The following is a 24,219-nucleotide window of genomic DNA, read 5'->3' on the forward strand; positions in this document are numbered from 1 at the left end:
CGAGATTCTAAGCATGGAAACGGCGTTCCCAACGCATTTTAACCAAACATGTGTTCACAATGCAAAATAGGTGCCAGTTGGAAGCTTCGCATAAGTTTGCTCACCTGGATTTTAGCTTTGAAGTTTGAGCTTATTATAAAAATTACCTTCTTAATGACTTGAAATACGTTTCGGATCCTCTTCCTCCTCAAAATCAGGTTCTTCAAGATCTTTGCATATCGCTTTAAGTTCGTTCGATAGTGTTCGATATTGTACTCCATTTTGGATTTGAAAAGCACGAGATTTCTACACAGCAGGGCCTGGGAACTGCTAACAAACAAATACAAAGAAAAAGGTAAGGTAAGGTAAAGTCTGCGTACGAGCCAAGTGGCCCATCAGGCCGAAGCTTATCCCGGTTTCTGTAGCATGAAGCGACTAGGAGTATTTCTACTCCCCCCTAGATGGGATGCTAGTCCATCGCAGGGTTACCCCCAGCATTAAGTTCGCCAGTACCCATTTATACACCTGGGTGGAGAGAGGCACTGTGAGAGTAAAGTGTCTTGCCCAAGAACACAACACAATGTCCCCGGCCAGGGCTCGAACCCGGACCGCTCGATCCGGAGAAGAGCGCACTAACCATGAGGCCACCGCGACTACCTACAAAGAAAAAAGAGAAACAGAAAAAACTCGAGATTCTGAACAGGAGCAGGAAGATGCAGCATATACAATGAAGCTTCATGATTAAATCTACCTCGGTCAAGCCTGCTTTAGTTCACACCATTCAGTCATTAAATTAGCTGCCTTTCTTGAAACAATAATTATATACATAGAATATTAATTTGAGAGGCCAAAGCTATAAGGAGACGATAGGGAGATAAGCATACTATCAACACTCTCAGTACAATAGTTGGAAACTTAAGGCTGTGATTAGAGAACTACAATTTAAAGGTCAATCAATTTTTTACTTTTTGCTTGAAATGTATCGGGCGTAAAAACACTAAAAGTATTTTGCACTTCCACTAAAAGTATTTTACGCTTCCACTAAAAGTATTTTGCACTTCCAGTAAAAGTATTTTACACTTCCACTAAAAATATTTTGCACTTCCAGTTAAAGTATTTTGCACTTCCACTAAAAGTATTTTACATTTCTACTAAATGTATTTTGCACTTCCATTAAAAGTATTCTGCACTTCCACTAAAAGTATTCTGCACTTCCACTGAAAGTATTTGCCCTTCCGCATTCCAGTGCTTTTTTTTCTGCATCAAACTCGAACAACAGAGTGGTTCTGCAGTATTTTATCAAGTTCTCTTAACGTAAACCTTTTTTGCTAATTTGATTTTTTAAAAGTAATATTAGTTTTCATAAAGGCAACCTTTGTTTTATGGAAAGTACCTTTTGTGGCTTTTCAAACGAGATATGATAAACTTCCTTGCTTTAAATACTTTGTGAAATATTAAATAAAGAATACAATGTGGTTAATCTGACTTTTCTGTGCGTGACTGGAATGCGTTTTAATAGCTACTTGATATTTGAAAGTTAACCAGCTGTCTCTAGAACCATTGTTGTAACTGCCTTGTCCACCGAAGTGACAGTTACTTGTGGTATAATGTTTGTCACAGTTACACTGTGTATAAGAAGTGAAACAAAGAACAGTTACCACATGAAAACATACAAATGAGCTATTGAGGTTCGACACAAAATTTTCATATAGGATCTTGTGACTGACAAAAAAAACTTCTAAGCAATTTTATGACATCAATTAAACACAAGGTAATGCTGCAGTTATTAACTCTCATTTGTTCGCAATGACGCTGAAAATGCTGATTGCGATGCACATTTTCCTTTCTTTCAAAAAGTCTGGACAAATAATAAATGTGTACTTAAAATAAACTATTGTTTCTTTATTAGCTCAATCGCCATTCGCTTTCTCTTTGAGTGATAAAACACTCCGATAAACCTAAAGGAATATGGCCGAATCTAGTCAAATAATTTGTAAGCGACACTAATTATTTTGCAATTCCTTTAGGAAAAGTCCTCATTCCGGTTGGATATGATAGCGATGATGAATTTCATTGTAAGAAAGTTGCCCACAGGTTATCTTCTTTCTGAGATAACGAATGCCAGGACTTATGCTTATAAGCCTTCAGCATAACCGAGACTCTAAGGCATTGAGACGATGATTGTGATTGTTTTTAAAAAAATCACGTCTTGAGTTTGTAATAACCACTCTAGGTGTTCACAAGATGATAAACTTAAAAAGGTCGCTTCTTTTCTAATGAGCATGCACAATTGCTTATATAAGACTTATAAGGGTATCATTTTGGTAAACAAAAGCATTGACGCGCTCTCAAGTGAATTTCAAAAGGACAATTTGCCAAGTTGTTGCTCTGTGGTTGTGTAAAGACACCTAACTGCATGCATGTTAGTACGTTAATAATCTGTAATTCACTTGCAGTCACCTTATAAAGGTTCACATCATTTGATGTCAATACATATTTTATTTCGCAGGAGCGTAAAACCGGTCGACGTACCATGTCTGTTTACTTGGTGATTTTCCCTGCTGCTGTTCCTAGGTAGAGCTTTCTTTGATGACGTGAAAGAGGAAGAAGATGCCACAATGTTTGCCATGATGAGCAACAAAAAAAGTTGTAACAGAACCGATTTGAAAGCTAGTGTTAATTTTCATCTTTAATGGGAGCAGTTACTGCAGGAGAATTCTTCAAGTTTGGAAGATTTACAAGTTATGCTTTTTCAAGCTTTCATGATGATACTCTACTTGCATAAAGGACTGCCTCGTTTTTTCTTTAATCCTGTTTAAGGTTTGTCCTGCCTTTGTTGTAATCGTTTTTTTTTTTCTACAGGTACCCATGCATATTTGCAATTTTCGAGACACGGCGATTGACCTGTTCAGCTTTCCAACAAAACGACTTACGTGTTGTCAATAATCGTAATCATCCCGGCTATATAGAGAGGTAAGGCGTAAAACATCGTGTTTTCGTCGAATTAGTCACCTCTGCCCGGCAGCAGAGGGATTAATTAGCTAATGTTGTGTTTCTGAAAATAAAAGGAAAGTGCATCAAGGTGAGTTTGATTAATAAGTGCTAACCTGGTACCGTAACAAGTTTTCGTGGATATTCCATATTCTGGAATATTATGGAGTATTCTCTTGGTAGACACAACTGTGCAATATGAACACTTTCGAACTGCAAACAGTTGACGTGATAAACAAATATGCAAACCCAACCCCTATGAGGCGACCCTGTGTTCGGTGCCCTAATTGTCTCGTATTATAAATAGGGTACGTCTGTATTAGGAAGTGTCAGAGTTAAAATCTGCAAACTCTGCAATCTGAACCACAGTAAAAAACAAGATCTATTCAACTCTTTTCTCTGTTATTCAGACCAGTTGTTACCATAAAGGAGGATGAAAGAAATTATGTAACCTGGCAATCTGACAAATGACTGTACATGCTTACTCCAAATGGAGGAAAACAAAAACAAAAACAAAAAACGCGAAGTATAAGTTTGTCTGGTCGCTCCTCAAGCCGCATCATGATTAAACTTTATTATAACTGTTTTTGACTCATCGCACTGAACGTGTTTAATAAAGCTGCTAACTCATCAAGGACGTTAATGAAAAGAAAAACAATATATGAACAACAGTTTTCTAAAGGTCATCGATGCGTTGACATTGTTAATTAAGACTCTGTATTGGAAGTGCCAGAAACGGATGTAATCAGGAAAACTATCAACAAAAAAACATAGATTTTATTGTTCCTCTCCGGCAAACAGCAGCCAGGTAATGTTTTCAATGCTTTATAATTTTCTTTCTTTAACCATAAATCCATCAGTTTATCAGCCCAAATTTTGCTCATTAGAGACTTAGATAGGTCAATTGGACAGAATTATGGAGAAAACAGAACGTTTTGAAAAATTGTGCTTTTCTCTAATGTCATCGGCGAGTTTACAACTCTATTAAACTCCTCCTGTACGTTCAGTCAAACGGATCATTGACAAAGTTTTAGGTTCTGTCCTCGTGTACCGGTTCACAAGAACCGATACAAAAGACCCAACAATGTTCAACAGCTAAACAAAGGTTCGTAATTATAAAGAAAGGAGTATAATGGTTATTCCCTCTGTGTACCGGTACACCAGGACACAACCAAGTTTTAAACGTCAAAATCATGAGACGACGAAGCGAAGTTCCACTTCTTCCACTTCTCCTTATCCAGAGTGTCTGTCTATAGTTACATTTTGCTCATCTGCATGTTTTGAGTCAGCAACAACTTATCAGTCTTACAGGTTATATAATTTCTTACGCCCTCGAATGCGGACTAATCTAACAGGGAAAAAATTTTGAGTTTGTTTTTGACGTCGTTCCCACTGCAATATCTTTGACACTTCCAGATTCAGTTGTACCCTGTTAAAGATAGGAGATTAACAAGAGGCCGACTGGAGCGTTTGCAAAATTTCCATCACGTCCAAATGAAGGTGTTCGTAATGCACGGCTGTGTCTACAAAGAAAATAATTCGGAATACTCCAGAATAATGGACATCCACGAAACTTGTCACGTTACCAGGATAGCACTTATTAATCAAACTCACATTGTTACACTTTCCTGATATTTTCAGAAACACAATATTTGTTAATTATTCCCTCTGCAACTGAGTAGAAGTGACTAATTCGACGAAAACACGGTTTATCACACCTTTCTAGTTTATAAAGGGCAAGGAATATTCTTGTAAACACAAAATCAGTTTTGCTGGAAAGCTGAACAGGTCAATCATGTTCGTCTCCTTGGTGATTTTCTCGTTGATGTTTGTAGGTAGAGCTGTTTCTTATGAGTTGGAAGATTACGAGGAAGATGAAGAAGATTTTGCAAAGGTATGTGCTACAATGAAGCGATTTTAGAGTTTGTTAACAGTTTCACCCTGATGCGGTTTGATTTACTTGATGAGGCCTCAGCTGTACTCAAGGCGTCGTCATAACGGTTCTTCATTTTTTTCGTCTTCAGTAGACTTAGCTACTTGCGGTTTTATTACATTTCAATATTTTTAGGGAAAAACACATTAATTCTTTATTATATGGATATGAGGTTTCTAGGAAGTTTAATGTCTCTTTCCACTTCATTCTTACAGTATTATCTGAGACAGTACCACTACATCTCACCAGCCAGATCTGGGAATCATAACACCACCGTAGCAAATGAGAACTTTCAGAAGTTTTTTGGTCTGCCAGTGACAGGTGAACTGGACGAGGACACGATATACGAGATGAAGAAACCGCGTTGTGGAGTCCCGGATGTTGACATCACTGGAGGACGCCAAAAGCGTTACGCTACGTCGGGAAAATGGAGGAAAACCAATCTTAAGTATTACATGACTTACGGGGACGATATGTCACACGATCATCAAGCGAGGATTATGGCCAGAGCGTTTAAATACTGGAGTGACGTGGCACCACGACTGCAGTTTGCAAAAACTGACGACCTTAGCAAAGGTGACTTCAGTAAGGTAAGGATGATGTTTTAAGGCTAATACTATTGTCGTTACCTAGTAAACTCATTTGAATGTCTAAATGGAAGACTATGAGGTGACCAATCATTGAAAGATGTATTTTTGCAAAATGAAGTTTTTGATGTTTGTTAGTCAGTTTCAACTTGAGCATGCTTACATATGAAATACTGATTGATACTGTGCATGTATTTAACAATAAGATTATGAGCTCGAGATTTCTATGACGTGATAGTTGAAGAAGCCAAACGTTGTGTCATATATTACCTCGACTGAAATCGAAGCCGAATAATCTAATTGTTTTGGAAAAATTCTGGCCTAATTTTCATCAAATAGACTTGTAAGTATTTCTCTATATTTAATAGTAACTGACTCTACAATTTAACAATTTTTTTTAAGGTTTAAAAGTAGCGTAACAGCCAAATGCTTTTCTCTTGGAAACTGAGTTTTCTAGTAATGCTTCTAAATCGTTCCCGAAAGTTCAGAGAAAGGAGAAAACGTTTCCATTACGAGAGCAACCTTTAATTAAGCAATTGTACACCAATGAACAATTAGATTATGAGCTCGAGATTCCTATCACGTGATAGTTGACAAGGGCTCAGCCCGAGCCAACTATCACGCATAGAAATCAAGAGCGAATAATATAATTGTTCTATTTTGAATCTACTAGTCGTTCAAAACTTTATCGAAATTCTCCTCACAGACACTTCGAAAACGCCAAGAAGCGGCCGTCATTTTGTTAACAAGGGCACACTGCTACGCTATTCACTATCTATTCCAGAATAAATAGTGGGTAGCGTAGCCAGTAAGAGAACGACATTCGTGATAGAACGTTAGTAGATTTATACTAATAGTTGATAGCCTGCAATAGCTCGGCCAATCAGATTGTTGCATGTTAGCAGAATGCTAAAATGTTTTTTTAACAGGAGTTTCTATATGATTTTATTCTTCAGCTTTGGCAAAAGAACTCATTCCGGTGTCCCTGGTGAACAACAATGCGCTCATCCGTTTGATGGACCAGGCAAAGTCTTAGCGCATGCGTATTTGCCATCAGATGGACGAATTCATTTCCATAACGAAGAATATTACACTGAAACTGGTAGATCGTCTGGGTGGTTTTGGTGGAAGAGAAACTCTCAATCGCTGCTGTATGTAGCTGTTCATGAGATTGGTCATGCGTTGGGTCTGAAGCACTCCAACGTCCAAGGTACTGTCATGTGGCCCACAGCAAAGACAGGGACGCCTAGATTACATCAGGATGACATTAACGGAATAAAATCCCTCTATGGTGAGTGTGTGTACCGATACGAATCCGCATTCTCTAACGAATGTAAACTAGTTATTAACTATTGACTTTAGCTAGGTGTCCCCAGACAGATAATCTATGGCTAAATACACTAACAAGTATTCATTCATTCATTCATTCATTCATTCATTCATTCATTCATTCACTCATTCATTCATTCATTCGTTATACACTGACAAGTTTTCATTCATTCATTCATGCATTCATTCATTCATTCATTCATTCATTCATTCATTCATTCATTCGTTATACACCGACAAGTTTTCATTCATTCATTCATTCAGTCATACATTCATTCATTCATTCATTCATACATTCATACATTCATTAATTCATTCGTTATACACTGACAAGTTTCCATTCATTCGTTCGTTATACACTGACAAGTTTTCATTCATTCATTCATTCGTTATACACTGACAAGTTTTCATTCATTCATTCATTCGTTATACACTGACTAGTTTTCATTCATTCATTCATTCATTCATTCATTCATTCGTTATACACTGACAAGTTTTCATTCATTCATTCATTCATTCGGAATGCAAATAGCATTGAAGGCTTGGATTTGAACCACTAAAGTCTTATTTTGATGATAGCGACAAAATACTCTCGAACGTAAGCTTAACGTGATCGCGTTTTGTTTGCCTTGTAAAATTGAGGATGTCATTGTTCAGAAACAATTTAGAAATAAACAAAAGGCTCAAATATTTCAATAAAAATTTAGTGCTTCCAATGAATTATTTCTTCTTGTCCTTCAAGACGTTTGTTGACTACACTGCCATTGCAATATGATCGTCTTGTATTTTTTTAGAGATTTATTTGAATATGTATATTATAGTTAACGATAAAGATTAGCGAAAAAACTGAGCAACGACGTTTCGGTGTCATCCTGGCACCATTTTCAAGTTAAAAAATATTTGTGCGAAAAGTAAATTAATTTATACCAATGGTAGAGGTGCGAAATTGAATAAATTAAGATTAAGATAGCTGTTCAATGTTCATGTTCATTCCAATGAGGTGTCAAACACTGGTAATGAGTTCAGTGTCTGTTCAAAGCCTAAACAAATACTTTTGCGCGAATGGAGTCTGACTGTGTGTTAAGGCTCGGTTTCTTCTTGCGAATCCACAACATTTCGTGGATCAAGCAATCGAACTTTCCCTGACATTTCTTTAGGATCTTAAAGTTGTTAGTCAGGTCACCAACTGTATCAACTCGGTGTTCATTTTGAAGGTGTTTTCCGATGGCGGTAAATCGGTGTTCCTCAATGCGCTTGTAAAGATGACGGCTAGTGTAACCGACGTATTCTGCATCACACAGATCACATATATAGTTATAAACAACGCACTGTTGATTGATCAAAGGTGGTTTTGGCTCTTGTACTTTGAGATCATCGCCAATTTTACGGCTTCTGAACACCGGCTGTAGTTTGTGATCAAGTTTATTACTCAAGTCCGAGAGATGTTTCTTTACTATGTCCGCTGATTTCTGGTCTTTAAAAGGAAGGACAATGCGGTAGATATTCTCTGTTGGAGGCGTCGATCTTGTGTCTGGTGACATCACTGAATTAACGAAACGGGTGATTGTGGAGTTCACAAGAGAATCTGAGTACTTGAGGTTAGAAAAGATCAGTTTAAGGCGTTCGCATTCTGTTGAGAATAGTTCCCATGTTGAGGACAAGCGGTAAGCACGGTTTAACATGGTTTTAACTAAAGATCTTTTATAGCGGTTGTCGACATGACTTTGGTGGTGTAAGAGGAGACCAGTGTTTGTGGGTTTACGGTAAACACTTGTTACCAGCTTGCAGCCCTTCTTGCATATTTCAATGCCGACAAATGGTAGCTTACCGTTAGATGCGATCTCCATGGTGAAGGATATGGATGGATGACAGTTGTTCAAAGTCTTCAGAAAGGCTTCTGCGGTTGGTATGTCTTTCATTGTGGCTAGTGTATCATCCACGTAGCGTCTGTAGAAGTCTGAACAACTGTCATCCATCCATATCCTTCACCATGGAGATCGCATCTAACGGTAAGCTACCATTTGTCGGCATTGAAATATGCAAGAAGGGCTGCAAGCTGGTAACAAGTGTTTACCGTAAACCCACAAACACTGGTCTCCTCTTACACCACCAAAGTCATGTCGACAACCGCTATAAAAGATCTTTAGTTAAAACCATGTTAAACCGTGCTTACCGCTTGTCCTCAACATGGGAACTATTCTCAACAGAATGCGAACGCCTTAAACTGATCTTTTCTAACCTCAAGTACTCAGATTCTCTTGTGAACTCCACAATCACCCGTTTCGTTAATTCAGTGATGTCACCAGACACAAGATCGACGCCTCCAACAGAGAATATCTACCGCATTGTCCTTCCTTTTAAAGACCAGAAATCAGCGGACATAGTAAAGAAACATCTCTCGGACTTGAGTAATAAACTTGATCACAAACTACAGCCGGTGTTCAGAAGCCGTAAAATTGGCGATGATCTCAAAGTACAAGAGCCAAAACCACCTTTGATCAATCAACAGTGCGTTGTTTATAACTATATATGTGATCTGTGTGATGCAGAATACGTCGGTTACACTAGCCGTCATCTTTACAAGCGCATTGAGGAACACCGATTTACCGCCATCGGAAAACACCTTCAAAATGAACACCGAGTTGATACAGTTGGTGACCTGACTAACAACTTTAAGATCCTAAAGAAATGTCAGGGAAAGTTCGATTGCTTGATCCACGAAATGTTGTGGATTCGCAAGAAGAAACCGAGCCTTAACACACAGTCAGACTCCATTCGCGCAAAAGTATTTGTTTAGGCTTTGAACAGACACTGAACTCATTACCAGTGTTTGACACCTCATTGGAATGAACATGAACATTGAACAGCTATCTTAATCTTAATTTATTCAATTTCGCACCTCTACCATTGGTATAAATTAATTTACTTTTCGCACAAATATTTTTTAACTTGAAAATGGTGCCAGGATGACACCGAAACGTCGTTGCTCAGTTTTTTCGCTAATCTTTATCGTTAACTGTATTTCCAAATTTAATCTTATAAGAATGTATATTATAATTATTGTAAATAGCACAAAACAATAAAAATCTAATCTAAATCTAAACTATTCTTCATTGCAGATTAAAATGTAAGCATCCTTTAGTAAAGAAGATTTTCTTCACCTGCTCGCAAAAGAATTCTTTGCCGGAAAGAAATAGTACAGGAGTTGATTATGTCAATATATAATGATGTCAATAAAAGATGTAATGTTACATACTTTGTCTGTTACTTTTAAAGAAATTATTGAAATAATATCTTTAATTAAGCCCCCCCCCCCCCCCTTTCCTGGTGAGAATGGGGAAAAAAAGCCTACTTCCGTAGCGCCGTCTTTAGCTTACGAAAACAGAGTTTTCTTCAAATTCTTGGGATCTTTGGTTTAGGTGTTAATACGTCTAATTGGTCCTTTTAAGATAAATCAATTTGAACCTACTTGGTAAAAAACGCAAAATTGAAGGGCAGTAAGAGATATTAACTGAAACCTCAGGGAATCTAACAATCGGCACCAAAAGAACAAATTTCGTGATGGTATGAGACTCTTATTTTAAACCAAAAACCAGTGTTCAAACTAGAACAAAAGAAGTCTTTCATTAATGAAGTATCAAGTAACCTAACTGGCTGAATTTCAATAAATTAGACAAAACGATCAATTACGTTAAACAGAGGTAATCATCTTTTTGCAGAAATCTCACCGCATCAAATTTTTGTATTTTTTCAACCACTGAGAAGGACTTTTTATGTTCTACTTTAGACATTAGTCATTACATTTTTTTGTGACTACTTTTGTATAAAGTAGAACATAAAAAGTTTTTTTATCAGTGGTTAACTAATGAAAAAGTTGATTCACTCAAAAGTGAAGTGCAGCGAAATCACCTCAGGATCAAAGCAATCGACACCAAAACCAAAAATTATTCATGATTGAGTCAAACAATTTTTGTTTGATTTTTTTTTTTTTTTTTGGTTTTGGTGCCAATTGCTCTATTCCCTGAGGAGATTTCAATAAATAACCTCTCGCTACACTTTCCTTTTGCGTTAACCAAGTAGCTTCAAATAGGGGCAGTTAGACGTAGTAACAACACAACCGAAGATCCCAAGAAACTGAAGAAAATCCTGTCTTCATGAATTGCTAGGACACTTGTGCGAACGTGATAATGCAATTTCAAAATTCTCAAGAGTCTGTGGTAAAGTTGGCTTAAATGGACGACCACGGCTAAAAAACATCAGCACAGAAAAGGTCTATCCCTTGAAACCAATGCCACTTAATCAAAAATGTAGTTTATCTTGTAAAAAATTCATCTACACCTTCAGCTTGAATTTAAAGATAATGTATGCACAAATAGATCATTATCTGCGAGTGTATAAAAACAGCTTCTCCCAAGCAAACCAACAATGTTTCTTAACTTGAAAGGTGATCCAACTAAAACGCTATTTTGAACTAGGCATTAACAAAGGCCAATGGCAAAGATCCAAGAAATTGCTGTTTTAGTTGGCATTTTTTTTCGTGGCCACGGTGTTGGTTGGTCGAACAGATTGTTTTGGCAATAATGTGAAAGCCAAAAGGGAATTTAAGGAGAGGGCGCCATGCGAAATTATACAGTGAGATATAAATACATAGCAAGATTGGCTTTTTGTCCTCGCAGTAATGATACCGAAAAACCACATTTTTGAGCCAAATGTCATTTGGAGATGTCGCGTCATGTTTCAATTTCTCTGTATTTCGGTGCACAAGCAATTTCATTTGAAAGAGCGCACCCATCTATTTCCGCCCGGCTCGAAGTGACTTCTAAGTGGCCTCGTTATCAAATTGATTTGCGGTTGGCTAAGTAAAAATAACACAAAGCTGCAAATATTATAGAGCGGAATTTAATAAGCGGAACGAAACCTTTCTCAGTGTCTGTCAAGAATTCAAGGATAGTATTGACTAACGTCATTTTCCGCCTAAGCGCCATTAAGAATATGTTAACAGTCAAAGGAATGCCATGTTTTGATTGGTTGGCGAAGTGAAGCGTTAGCGTGATGGCCAAATGATGCACTACTTTAAAGTGCACCTAACCCCAAAAATTTTTTTTCGCTAAAACGAATCTACTTGTTATTTGAAATAGTTCTGCGAAAAAATTTTTGGATTCCGTGAAATCCTCGATTTTCTGTGCCCCGACGAAATCTCGAAAATAGCTCCAAAACACCGCCATTTTGTTTCACGACCGAGTTTGAGGAGAATGGGTCCAGCGGCTCTTGTGACGTCTACCCAGGAAGGTTGGATATCTCACGTCCTCTCATTTCCTTCAGGATTGTGCAATACACATTCGAAAAGTGCGCAGAAACGCCTTCCAGAGGTGCTATCGGCTGTTGCAGTAATATTCCAGATTTAAAGAAAGATATACTGTACAATTTACTGACGATGATCGGCTAATGGTACAATAAAGACGTAAACGACGGTTGATTTTGTCGAACCGAAACAAGTGAACTGAATCTGTAAGAACCATTAAAGAATTCTCACTGGAATTTGTTCCGCAGACTTTCGAACGCTATTTTCATAAATTTTCTGCTTAAAGCTAACCAGAAATTTTTAGAAACACTACCGAAAACCTATATCTTACAATCCCGCAGTATTTATAACATAACCGGCAAAGTTGTGTGATCCGATCATGATCAAGAAGCGTATTAACTGATATGTAAATAGGTCGCAACTGTACGCCGCTAACCAGCACTTATTTCTCTTTCGATTTAGATAAAAGTAGAAAATTAATCCTTTAGAATTACATCACAAAAAAATTGTTAGACTCACAGAATTTTTCGAAGGTTTGGAAATCAGCAGTGCGACAGAGATTCTGTGCAATAGCGTCGAAAATATGACCGCGGAACATTATCTGCGGACCGCTTAGGGAACACATCCTTTTCGCTTATCCGACGAATTTCACTGCAAACTTTGAGAACAATTTACATTGGTTATTTGGAGTTACGACTTAAAACGTGTGACAATGTGAAATCGGTAATTGTATGAAATGTTTCCTTCCACCTTGTTCGCGCAGCTTCAAAAATACAGGTCCAAACAGTACGATTTTCAATCGATCGAAGCCAATGTTTTGGAAGTCATCAAGTCTCGAAAACTGCAACACGTACGTCGCTCTTATAAACATGAAGCATTCAACAGAAAGTAAAACACAAACTGGATTTAACAGAACAATCATACCTTGACAAAATACATTCTCGCTGAGGACAAATGTAAACGGGCTATAAACACGAGTGGGAATCTTATGTTTACTTGACGAAATTACCATCCAAAGTAGTCCTTGAGTTTTCTTTCCTGCTTTTCGTTTGCCTGTTCCTCCACTTCGTATCTAGCTTTCCATTCCTAATATACAAGCAGCTCGTCGGCAAAGAAGTCTTCCCCTTCGTCGCTTGAAATATTGTAAATTGCTCTCAAAGCTCTAAGCAGTGAGTTCACAGTTGTCGAACGTGCTCGATCGAAGTTAATTTTGGTGTCTTCCAAATCGAAACTTAACTCTGACTCCAGTGACGAAACAAAATGATTCTGAGACAAAGCTTGGACGTTTTAGTCCCAAAATACATCGGAACGATTAGTTTTGTTTTCCATTTTCTCCAGCAAATACAGAGAGCTGACTGAGGCGCCATTGTGTTTGGTTCCTGGGTAGACGTCAGCAGGAACCGCCACCCCAGACTCCCTAAAACGCGGTCGTGAAACACTTCAAGCGCGACTTTGAAAGGGCATAGAAAATCGAGGATTCAACCAAATTCAAAAATTTCTTCGCCCAAATGCTTCAAATAAAGCCTAGATTCGTTTTAGCGAAAAAAAATTTTGGGGTTAGGTGCACTTTAAGGAACAATTTTGAAGCACTCAGTTTGTCAGTGGATTATCCACTATGAATTACTTAGCCAACGTTTATGGCAAAAGTTAACATCATTGATTTAGACATCTCCAGAAGGCCTTAAACCCCTCCCTACCCTTAAGCTTTCATTTCTTTTGGAGTGGAATTCAATTATCTCAGCTCGCGACCAACGGTTCAGTGATTACATGGCTGACAAAACAACCCTTCCAGATGGACGTGAGAGAACGGAGTTTCGTAATTGTTATAGGGTCTTGTTCTGCCCCTTCGTTTCAACTACACTGTTGTCCTATTTTCTCGTAAATGTAGTCATAAAGGAATACATTTGATGTCTTCTAGACGGTGCGAATGACGAGACAGCTCCGTGCACCAGCAAGATCCTTGGATTGTGCAGGCCTGGAGAAGAGGGAACTCGGAGATCCTGAAGACAGTCCCATGGAACGAAAGAGTTAAAGTCGATCTAAAAATATGTATGGCGACGGACGAATACTTAAGTCGATGAAGAGAAATAAATTATGCTAGAATTCTGATATTTGTTACGGCAACGCTATCGTTAAAACTGTGCATGCTCAAGCTTTCACATTCGTTGAATTGCCAGCACGTACCGACGTCAGAATTTAAATTAAATATTATAAAATAAACAAGATTTAACAACTGTTCTCTTTGCCTCTTTCATCTTTGTTGTTTCGTGCATTTATATACAACTATAAAACGGGAAGGGGCTACTTACGCGTACTTATCTTGCCAAAAGAGCGGTTATTATTTGGGTGTCAAAAAGTCATTGGTTTTTTATCACTGCGCTACACGATTGGCTTAAATAACCCACGCCACTTTTTCGTCCAATCAGAAGAAAATCAAAACCTGCCGAAACTTGTTCGCACACGTTTTCCCGCGCTTTGCGTTAGGTGCATTGTATTTGGCCCATTGTGTTTACTTCGTGTTTTGATTGGCTCACTGCATCATTTGTGTCCTTTGTGATTGGCTATGGTGATTGCTTTGGTTTTAAAACACTCAACTGATAACCGCTCTATGGGACACGCCTTTGATTTGGATCACTCCACAGAGAAGGCACATACCAGATGCAAATTGACTTCAAACATTTACAGAGCTTGTGAAACTCAGTAAGCGATGAAAGTTTTGGCTCTTTGGGTGTAGTATTCATGGAGAAATGGGTTCTCAAAAACTGGAACTTGAAATTTTGAGTTTTTAAACCCGCGTTGCCGAAAACGTATTCAATACAACGGACAATAATCGGTACTGATATTATTTTTGTACCTTGATCAGAAACTGAATCGCTTATACTACTACAGCAAATATTGTAAACAAAGATTCCCCTATAAAGTGTAGCCTGCAGTGCAGGCGCGTTATTTGCGCACGAGTGCACATTTGCATATTAGGCCGCCATCTTAGATGGTGTACTCTGGCCCAACCTTTACCTGTCAAGCATCCAATTACAATCCAAGATGGCGGCATCAAAAGCCTGGTCTATCAAGCGTTACGTTCCGAAATGACGCCTGTACTGCAGGCTGTGTAAGGTGTAGATTGTGTCGACTTGTGGGATGAAATGGGATATACGTATCATATCAAACACGAAAGACCGTGTTTGATATATCTTCTCACTCGAAACTAAAACTAAGGAGAAAACTGAGAAAATCGTAAAAATCTATGCTAAGGGACCGTTCATTTTTTATGAGGGAGGGGGGGCTGGTGGGATTTGGGAAGCACCATTTAAAAATCGCATGACCCCCCCTCAGCTTAACAAATTTTTCACATGGCCCCCCCTTTATAGCGGTCATTTTTTGGGATGACCCCCCCCCCCAAAAAAAAAATTGAACAAACAATATTTAGATTTCAACTTTTTTAATATTTCTCTATTATCCCCCTACTTCACGTTATTGCGCTCACTATGAAGACAATATTTCCAATCCCTATACGACAGAGAGCTGTTGTTTAAAAAACAAATCAAAAGAAAGAGAAGTCAATTTCGGATCTCCTAGTTATGGCTCGCCCTGAGCGTGTGGCATTTGGCCTTTCATTGGCATCTTCCTCATCTGAATTGATGAATGCAAGAATGACGTCATTTGAGTCATCTTCTCCCCCAGAGTCAATGGCATCACTGTCATACTCATCATTGTCACTTTCATCCGTTTCACTGCTGTCAGCACTTGCCCTGTTGTCATTTTGTGTCAATGTCCTGGCATTTCTCAGTGTTGGTTGGCCAGCTTTGAGAGGCCTCTTCTGCTGCAAGCATGAATGTCTTACAATTGCCTTTACTTTCTCACTCTTGCTGCTTTTTAAATGCGCAAAATTCCAAAATGCGCAATAATGGCGAAAGCGACGAGTCGTTTAAGAAAAGGTTTACAGCTGAACGATCCAGGCAGTTTGACATCTTACAAGCAAAAGAAGCAATCTTTCTAAGTGCGGATGGCTGTTCAGAAAGGGCGGGTGAGTTTTCCGTGCCAGGGTACCAGTTGAAGCCCAGTGATGGAAGAAAACTGAACTTTTCCATCAAAGAGCTCAGAGCAATTGTGGAAAAGTTGAATGTCATATTGAAAGATGTAAAGGAACACGATTCCACACTCTTTCAGTCCAATGGGCTTGCTTTAAAGCAGGGCGAAGAATTTGCCCACAGTTTTAATGTAAAACAGATCAAATGTATAGAAGCTAAGTTGACGAAGGTCACGCAGGACATGGAAGCACTAGAAAATAAGAAGAGCAATTATAATAGTATATTCAAGGGCACACTCAAACAGCACATCAACAAAAGGAGAAGGAAAAAAGAAAATCGCAGAAAGTCAAATGAAAGAAAGAGGAAGCGGACTGAAAACAACGTCCAACGAGTTTATGGAATCTGTGTTGGAAACCCGCTAGGAAATGATCTTCCACAATGCCTTGTGTACCCTCCTAGAACGGCCGTCCCGGAAGAGTGTATTAAAGTTGAGGATGTTGCCACGTCGTTATTTAGAAGAGATGGGCCATACATTGCACAGCTCTTGGAAGGGAATTATTTCACCACAAACCTTGAGCAGGAAGTCAAAGATTATGTTTACACCTTCATGTACCCTGAAGAGTACACTCTGACGGAAAGCATTGCTGCGGCTTGCAGCATTGGTGAAACAGACTTCCATAGCAGCACAAGCGGCGACGAAGAACTCGATGACAGCGAAGATGAAGATGAGTGCCAGTGAAAGTTGCATTCGAAAATAACAGTGTTAAATACTTCTTTTCAGTAGCTACAAATGCTTTTTATCGCCAAACGTTTTTTTAAAGCAGAAGGAAAGTTTGTAATAAATTTGTATCCTGCCTTCTATGTTTATTCTATAGCAATTTTTTTGATATTCAAACATTATGCCATTTTAAAGTTTTACTAAAATATTTCGCGTGACCCCCCCTTTTTCCCTTATTTTTTTGGGATGGCCCCCCCTCGAAAGCCTTTTTTTTCCCCATGGTCCCCCCCCCAAATCCCACCAGCCCCCCCTACCTTATAAAAAATGAACGGTCCCTAATTTAGATCAGATATCCAAACACCGTCACGGTCATGATTTCCTTTGTTTAAACTTGATGAACTATTAACGAGTATGAGAAATTTCTTGGAAATATTTATGCTTAATCTATTCTTTAAAAATGTTGAATTGCCCAGACCTTTCTTGCGCTCGGTTTTTAGTGGTTAAAATGGCGGGTTTCATTTAGCTACACGTCATTTAGCTTCACAACAAACAAAAATAGCCCTGAACGTTTGTTAAATGTGTAACAGCTAGACTCTCTGACTTCCGTTTGCTTAGTGGCATAAGCAAACAACTCGGGGCGAAATTAGTTTCAGTAAACAGTCGTGCACCCAAGTCATCCCACGTTTTGCGCCGTTCTGTAACCTAGTGCAAGTGATTCGTGCAACTAAGCAATATAGCGTGTTGTGAGTAATGTAACAATGTATTGTAAGTGAGGTAATATAATGTATTGTAAGTGTGGTAATGTAAGGTAAATCAGTAATTTTACGCAACGTTTTGTAAGTAGGTAATGTCGTTATAGAAAGTAATGTTTGTGAGTTTATACAAACCCTTGGCTCCTAGGTGGAGCATAGGTCATCCACAGTTTTCTTCCACTGCTCTCTCGTTCAATTTGGGTCCATCGCATGCCTATTTGCCGCAGTTCTTGTTCGGCTGATCTTCTCCAATTGTTTTTCGGCCTACCACGGTTTCGTTTACCTTGAGGATTCCAAAAGAGTGCCTGTTTAGTTACGTTGTTATGTGGTTTTCTTAGCGTGTGGCCTATCCAATTCCACTTCTTTCTTCTGATTTGGGTCTTCATCTTCTCTTCCTGGGTATTTGCTAGAAGGTCTTCGTTCCTGATGGTGTTCGGTCATCTTACCCCAAGGATGTTACGTAGGCAGCGATTTGTGAAGGCTTGGCTTTTTCCTGAGATTTTCTTCGTTACTCTCCAAGTTTCGGCTCCGTACATCAAGACCGATTTTACATTTGTATTAAGTTTGGTTCTCAGGGATATCTCTTTATATCTCCACACAGGTCTCAGCAGAAGGAATGCTGTTCTGGCTTTGCAAATCCTCACCAACACATCTCGTTCTGTTCCTCCATCAACAGCTATCACGCTCCCTAGGTAGGGACGATTTTAGTACTGTGGGGTAAATTGTAAGCTTTTTTATGTAAGTACTCTGTAATTTTAATGTCATGTGTGCAGTGTAAACTTTAAAAAAACAAACAAAGAAAAAAAAAAAAGAAAAGAAATCCCAGGTTTGACAGAGGGTCTGACAGCTAAACTCATGATGATAGCGTATCTCTGAACGGAGTAACATCGCATCTGTGAGGGGTACTTACACTACAGAAGTCGCTTATTAATACGACCATAAAAAGGCTACCATTTATTTACTTTTCTTAAAATATGCTGTTACATCTTCTGACTTAGTCAGCTTTGCGTTAAGTTAAATCTTACACAGAATTCATTTTTATACAGCGATAAATAATCGTTGTCATTCCAGAGTGTGTTCACGGAGGAATATCAAGGTTCCGGGCAAGCTCCAACACAGCTGGAAAAATTGTACAATCACCTGAAAAAGAGAAAGAAACCCTATTCAGCACGAAATTTTATCGCAAAGCGCTTTATCAAATACCGCCTTCGTAGGCTGCGTGACAATCACAGCCTGTATTTTGCTTGTCACACAAAAGTCTCACAGATACAATCTTAATGGTCCGAGAAGCTTTACGTGACGGTGGAGTGTCACGGGATGAGTCTCTAAAGAAAATTATCAGCTGTAAGTCATGAATTGCTTGCTCAAACTCACGATATCTCAGCATCACCACGACTGAACACGAGACGAGTTTCTAACAATATTTATAAATAAGCAAATACCAAATTTTAGTTATTGACTGTCATTTACCAATTAATTCAAACAGATATCAAACAGCAAATATACAACTATGAAATATCAAACATCATAACTGGCAAATATCAAAGAAATAAAATCAACTTAGACTTCGACCCAGCTCAACCTAACTCAACTCAGCTCAACCCGATGTAGAGTAGTAGGACATTTTCGAGTCGCTTTTTACCTCCGTTTCAAAACGAGGCCCCGTCCACACCACGCGGGAGGAATTTGAACACGGAGGTTTCACCACGGAGGAATTTTAAACGCCACAATCACCGGTCACTTTGGATTTGCGTTTGAGCAAAACTCAGTCTGGGAAATCACATCATTATCGTGACGCCATCGGTTTTGAAAAGCCCCGTTTTCAAAATGTTTTCCTTCCACACGAAAACGCAAAGCCTGCGTTTTCAAATTCCTCCGGTTTGAAGAGCGTTTTCGAAAAGAACCGTTTTCGTGACGGATTAGTGTGGACGTTGGGCCTAACCGTAGAAAGAAAGCTGCGATTTCAAATTTCTCCGGCGTAGTGTGGACGCTGCCTGAGGTTAATTTGCACGCAAATAAACGCCCATTGAAACTCATTTTCATATGAATGGTTTTCCACGAAGACTCGTTTTAATACAGAGACTACAATAACACAGTTGCGGGGGTGACAAGAGTTAGTGATAAAAAAAAAAAATAAAAAAAAATAACGGTTCAATTCACTTGCCTGTTCTAGAGTTCATTTCACTCCACCGCCTCAAAGTAGCATTGACGATGGCTGCGTGAGGCTGGGGCGAACTCACAGACGGAGCCGCAGCGGTGGGAGCCTGGCGCGGCATTTCCGCCTGTTGTGTGGTGTTCTCCTGCACGTCATGGAGAATGGGAACTACTATAACCTGTTCCTCTCCAGTGGGGGATGACGGGATGGGCCTGCTGAGTTGGATCTGGAAAAAACACAAACGAACGACAGTAACTTAGGAACGGCTATGTAATGTAATTTCATAGCAACAACTAGAACTACTAAAACCCAATTTAATGTTAGCGTGCCAAAGAGTTAACAGTCATAATGGGCCATCGCAAAATAATTCAAATAAACTCATGCAACAGACAGCGTACGACAAGCTGGTTATTGGCATGGAGTGGTCAAGGATTTTGACTCGGTAATACCGAGACCTATCCAGTAAATGACCACATGAAGGGCTTGAATCCGGGACCGCCAGAATAGGGAGTTTACGAAACCACGACGGCGTCGACGCCGAGGACAACCTCGATTTAAAAATTAATTTATATTTTACCTACGAATCTAGCGGTACTCTAAAGTCATTTACTTTGCTTCTCACTGTCAAAACTATCACGAAACTGAATCTAGGACACCGATAAATTTGAAATAAAAATTCAAAAACTTAGCCGTCGAGTTTCACGTTCTCCAGACAACGCAAAATTTGGTCATTTCACGTTGTTGCTTTGCAGAGGACGGCAAAGAAATGCACCAAGAATTATAACGCACGTGCACAACCATTGTATGGCTCATTAATTCTTTTATTCAGTGGCGTACCCATTGTCGTTGAAATCGTGGTTTCGTAAACTCCCCATTACAAGAACAACGCCGCCGTCACACACAGAACCCGCACGCCTCCTTCTCTGTGTAAACCACACCACACAGAGAAAGTCGGATACTTTCTATCAAAAAGATAATGACTCTTTTTATACAATAAAAAAGAAAAATAGTAACTTATTGACCAATTCCAAAATTAGACACAATTTCAATACATGACAGGTCCAGTTCTAGCAGAAACAAACTACAAGCGGATTACGAGCAAAACTGAGACCTGTCTTTAAAGGAGTTACCTCACTGCTTGTGCTTCTTGAAAAGTTTAGCCTAAATTTTTCAAGTTTGACCTTTGTAATCCGTGTTAATCTTCTCCATTCTTGTTCCTTTATGGTTTACTATTGTCTCTTACTTGCTTTTCTACTATCTTAGTAAACTATTATCTTCAGATTTTCTTCAATTTAAAGGTAATTTTGCACGTGGCGAAAATAAATCAAAATACCGTGGCCGAGCTCCTTCAATGGCACTTTGCCGCGAAATTCAGATTTCGCTCAAAATTTGCTTTGCCTGGCATTGTGGTCGTTTTTGGCGCCATTAACAAGCTGAGTAACAAAGGCGTTGTTTTCAGCATTTAAACGATCACTGCATCGAGTTTAAGAGAATTACACGAGTATCTAAAACACCAGTCAAGTGTACTCAACCTACAAAAAACAACATTTTGCCCTTCAGGACCACGGCGGGGGTTCCAGGAGGGGCGATCTCCGGCCCGTTGGGGGGTATGGTGAGGCACCATTCGACACGCCATTTGAACTTGGTCGCCTCGTGATTCTAAAAAACAACAACAAACGCATCAAATGAACAATCAAACAAAAAATAAAACAAAGAAGAACCAAGAAAATAACAATTAGAATCTCAGTATACAACGCAGTAAAAGATAAATGGCAGGGGTGGAGAGCTAGAGTTTTCCCTTCAAGATTGCACAGTCATTACAGGGCAATAACTGAAGATATTTTTCTGCAGAAATACAATTAAGCACCTGACTGTACAGCAGGAACTTTGTTTTCTGTTCATTTGTTAGCGTTGCCTAATTTGGTAGTTATAAGTTTAATCCACTGAACTCTGAATTCGTTATACCAGTGTTAGGGAGCCAATCAGAAGGCCGGGTTGTTCAAAGCAGGATTAAGCTAACCCAGGATTAGCGAGAATTTTGATCCCGGTTTTGTAACTTCTCGGTGAGGTTTACTGTTTATACTGCTTGCCCTTCAGTTTTGAGCTTGAATTATCTCAAATAACACAAAAAATAAGAAGTGAAAAACATTTTTATACCAGTAAAATTGATACTTCGGTTAACTTTTAAAGCGCGGTTAGCGTTAACCAGATCTCGAACAACCCGGCCCCTTTGTTCAGACCTGGGTTTTTGTAGTGGAACCAACAAACGACTCACCAATTCCAGCTGCATAATCTTGATACAGTCGCGCAGAATGTTGGCAGGCGCACCAAGTAGTCGAGCAAAAGCCGACATGGCGCTTGCCTTGTAAGGTGCACAGGCCACCTAGAAGACAACAGCAAACAAATGTGTTAAGATGAAACTCTACAGTCCCAAGCTTACATTAGTTCAATTTGTACACAAAAAATTAAACAAAGTTCAAAGAACCAAAATGAAAACCGAAACGGAACACAAATGCCAAGCTAAATGCAAAACGAAACTCAAACAGGAACAAAACCCAAACGCAAAGAGGAAATGCGAAAAAAACAAAACAACAACAACACGTGAAACTCTAAACGCAAACGGAATCCAAAGAAAAAAAAGCAAACGCAAACGAAATGTCAATGCAAACACAAACACAAATGGAACTTAATCGTAAAGCCTTCTTAACGAAATCCGAATTCTAACGTAACCTTCAAGCATTAACGCAAACAAAACTTGAAGGAAACATCAAAGCACATCCTTAAACATACCCTTGTTTCAAAGAATCTTTCAAGGATAATCAGTTCGTCTTTCCAAGATGGCTCTGGGAGAGAAGAAAAGTTTCTTGTTTAGCAGCAAGAATAAGTGAAATTCAATAGCACATTTTCGAGTTGCTTTAAGCCTCTCTATCAAAGCGAGGCCTGGTGCACAACTATTCATATGAAAATGAGTATAATTTGCACGTGAATGAAATCTCATTTTCATATGAAAGGCTAATGGACATAAAGACTCGCTCTGAGAAAAAGGCTAAAGGTAATTCGGAAATAGCGTGTAACGATTTCACAGTCAGCAGCATGGGAATTATGAACATAAGAAAGACTGTAAAACTAGTCTTGGCAAAACTAGTCGCAAGGCACTACAACGCACAGAAGTACAGGGTAGAACAGATGCTATCTTCTTCTGAGCGAATCTGAGACAAGGCTAACCACGTTCAGGGTAAAATGTTTCGCAAGATGTAGAAGGTCAACGTACATTGGGGGAAATCTACCGTTCTATAAGACGCAGCTGAGTCAAAACGAACGAACGAACGAACGAACGAACGAGCGAGCGAACGAGCGAGCGAACGAAGGTTCTACTGTGAAGTTTAACTGTGAATATTTTTTCTAATTGTTTCTTCTTTTCTCTATTTATTTTGTGTCCCCAGATTAGCATGGAATTTTCCCAGGCTAAAAGGCATTGACACATAAATAAAGTTCCTATCTAAGGAACGAACGAGCGGACGAACGAACTAGCGAGCAAACGAACGAACGAACGAACGAACGAACGAACGACCGACCGACCGAACGAAGAGCGACCGACCGACTGAACGAACATACGAACGAACGAACGAACGAACGAACGAGCAAACGAACGAACGAACAAACGAACGAACGAACAAACGAACGAACGAACGAACGAACGAACAAACGAACGAACGAACGAACGAACGAACGAACGAACGAACAGCTCTCCACTAGAACACCAGTAAAAAACTTTGTTGGTAAGCCACATTTTGTTACTCATGAGTATTTAAAACAAACCTTGGCCGTGTGGAGGTTTGACGCTGAGTCTTAGCGCAGTGTATGAGGAGTCTACACCAACAATGTACTTTAGATTTGTGGTGGGATGGTTGGCTTTGAACACCACACAACTCAACTCGTTCCCCACTAACGTGAGCTACAAGAAAACAAAACATGAATAAAGTTCAGTCGATAACATCAACAGGTCCGAAGCAGAGCATAGAAAACAAACAAAAGAAAGAAAACCACAACAGAAAACTGCATCTACATATTCATTCGCCAATGTTTATCCCCTGATTAAAATACGAGATCCCCACCATCATTGCCTCAATCACATTTAGCTAAGCGGTATTTTGCTGGGGCCGCTTTTCCAATTTCAGAGCGTCAAACTGTAAGCTCGGGTAATGCAAAGCAAGCCCCTTTATTCTCTCCCCTGGCCCTTTCATCAAAGATATAATTTTGCTCTCAATATGTTCCCCCTTTAGATTTGTAACTTCGCGGAAGTCTTCAGTTCTCGAGTAAATAACCTACACTGCGTTCCGTGATGCAATCTGTGTCGATCTTCACTTAACCTAACCAAGCTTGTTCCTTCTTTTGTCATGTTATAAAACGCAATATTCGAACAGAACTCTCGTTCAGTTAGTGAC

The 24,219-nt window shown here is 39.2% G+C and overlaps 2 protein-coding genes across 5 annotated transcripts in view; one reads left to right on the forward strand and one right to left on the reverse strand.

The window, feature by feature from the left end:
• Window positions 1-4,706: 4,706 nt before the first annotated feature.
• On the forward strand, window positions 4,707-10,024 carry LOC110043674 (collagenase 3-like). The gene is made up of 4 exons (XM_089294501.1): window positions 4,707-4,864; window positions 5,119-5,504; window positions 6,447-6,781; window positions 9,939-10,024. Exons 1-4 carry the CDS (start codon window positions 4,766-4,768, stop codon window positions 9,941-9,943), a joined length of 825 nt encoding a protein of 274 aa, XP_089150627.1. The 5' UTR covers window positions 4,707-4,765; the 3' UTR covers window positions 9,944-10,024.
• Window positions 10,025-18,543: 8,519 nt separating this feature from the next.
• Window positions 18,544-24,219, reverse strand: part of LOC110043769 (mediator of RNA polymerase II transcription subunit 14-like) — a 31,221-nt gene continuing 25,545 nt past the window's right edge. For all 4 annotated transcript variants that reach the window (XM_089293072.1, XM_089293074.1, XM_089293073.1 and 1 more), the window contains exons 33-38: window positions 23,594-23,729; window positions 22,565-22,617; window positions 22,050-22,157; window positions 21,311-21,433; window positions 19,784-20,000; window positions 18,544-18,759 (exon numbers count right to left, since the gene is read on the reverse strand). In XM_089293072.1, the coding sequence (XP_089149198.1) occupies window positions 18,698-18,759; window positions 19,784-20,000; window positions 21,311-21,433; window positions 22,050-22,157; window positions 22,565-22,617; window positions 23,594-23,729 (699 nt within the window). In that variant the 3' untranslated portion in view covers window positions 18,544-18,697. The remainder of the gene's footprint in view (window positions 18,760-19,783; window positions 20,001-21,310; window positions 21,434-22,049; window positions 22,158-22,564; window positions 22,618-23,593; window positions 23,730-24,219) is intronic.

This window comes from Orbicella faveolata, unplaced genomic scaffold (genome assembly GCF_042242905.1).
Source record: "Orbicella faveolata isolate gen_17 unplaced genomic scaffold, um_ofav_v1 contig_25, whole genome shotgun sequence".
NCBI lineage: Eukaryota > Metazoa > Cnidaria > Anthozoa > Scleractinia > Merulinidae > Orbicella > Orbicella faveolata.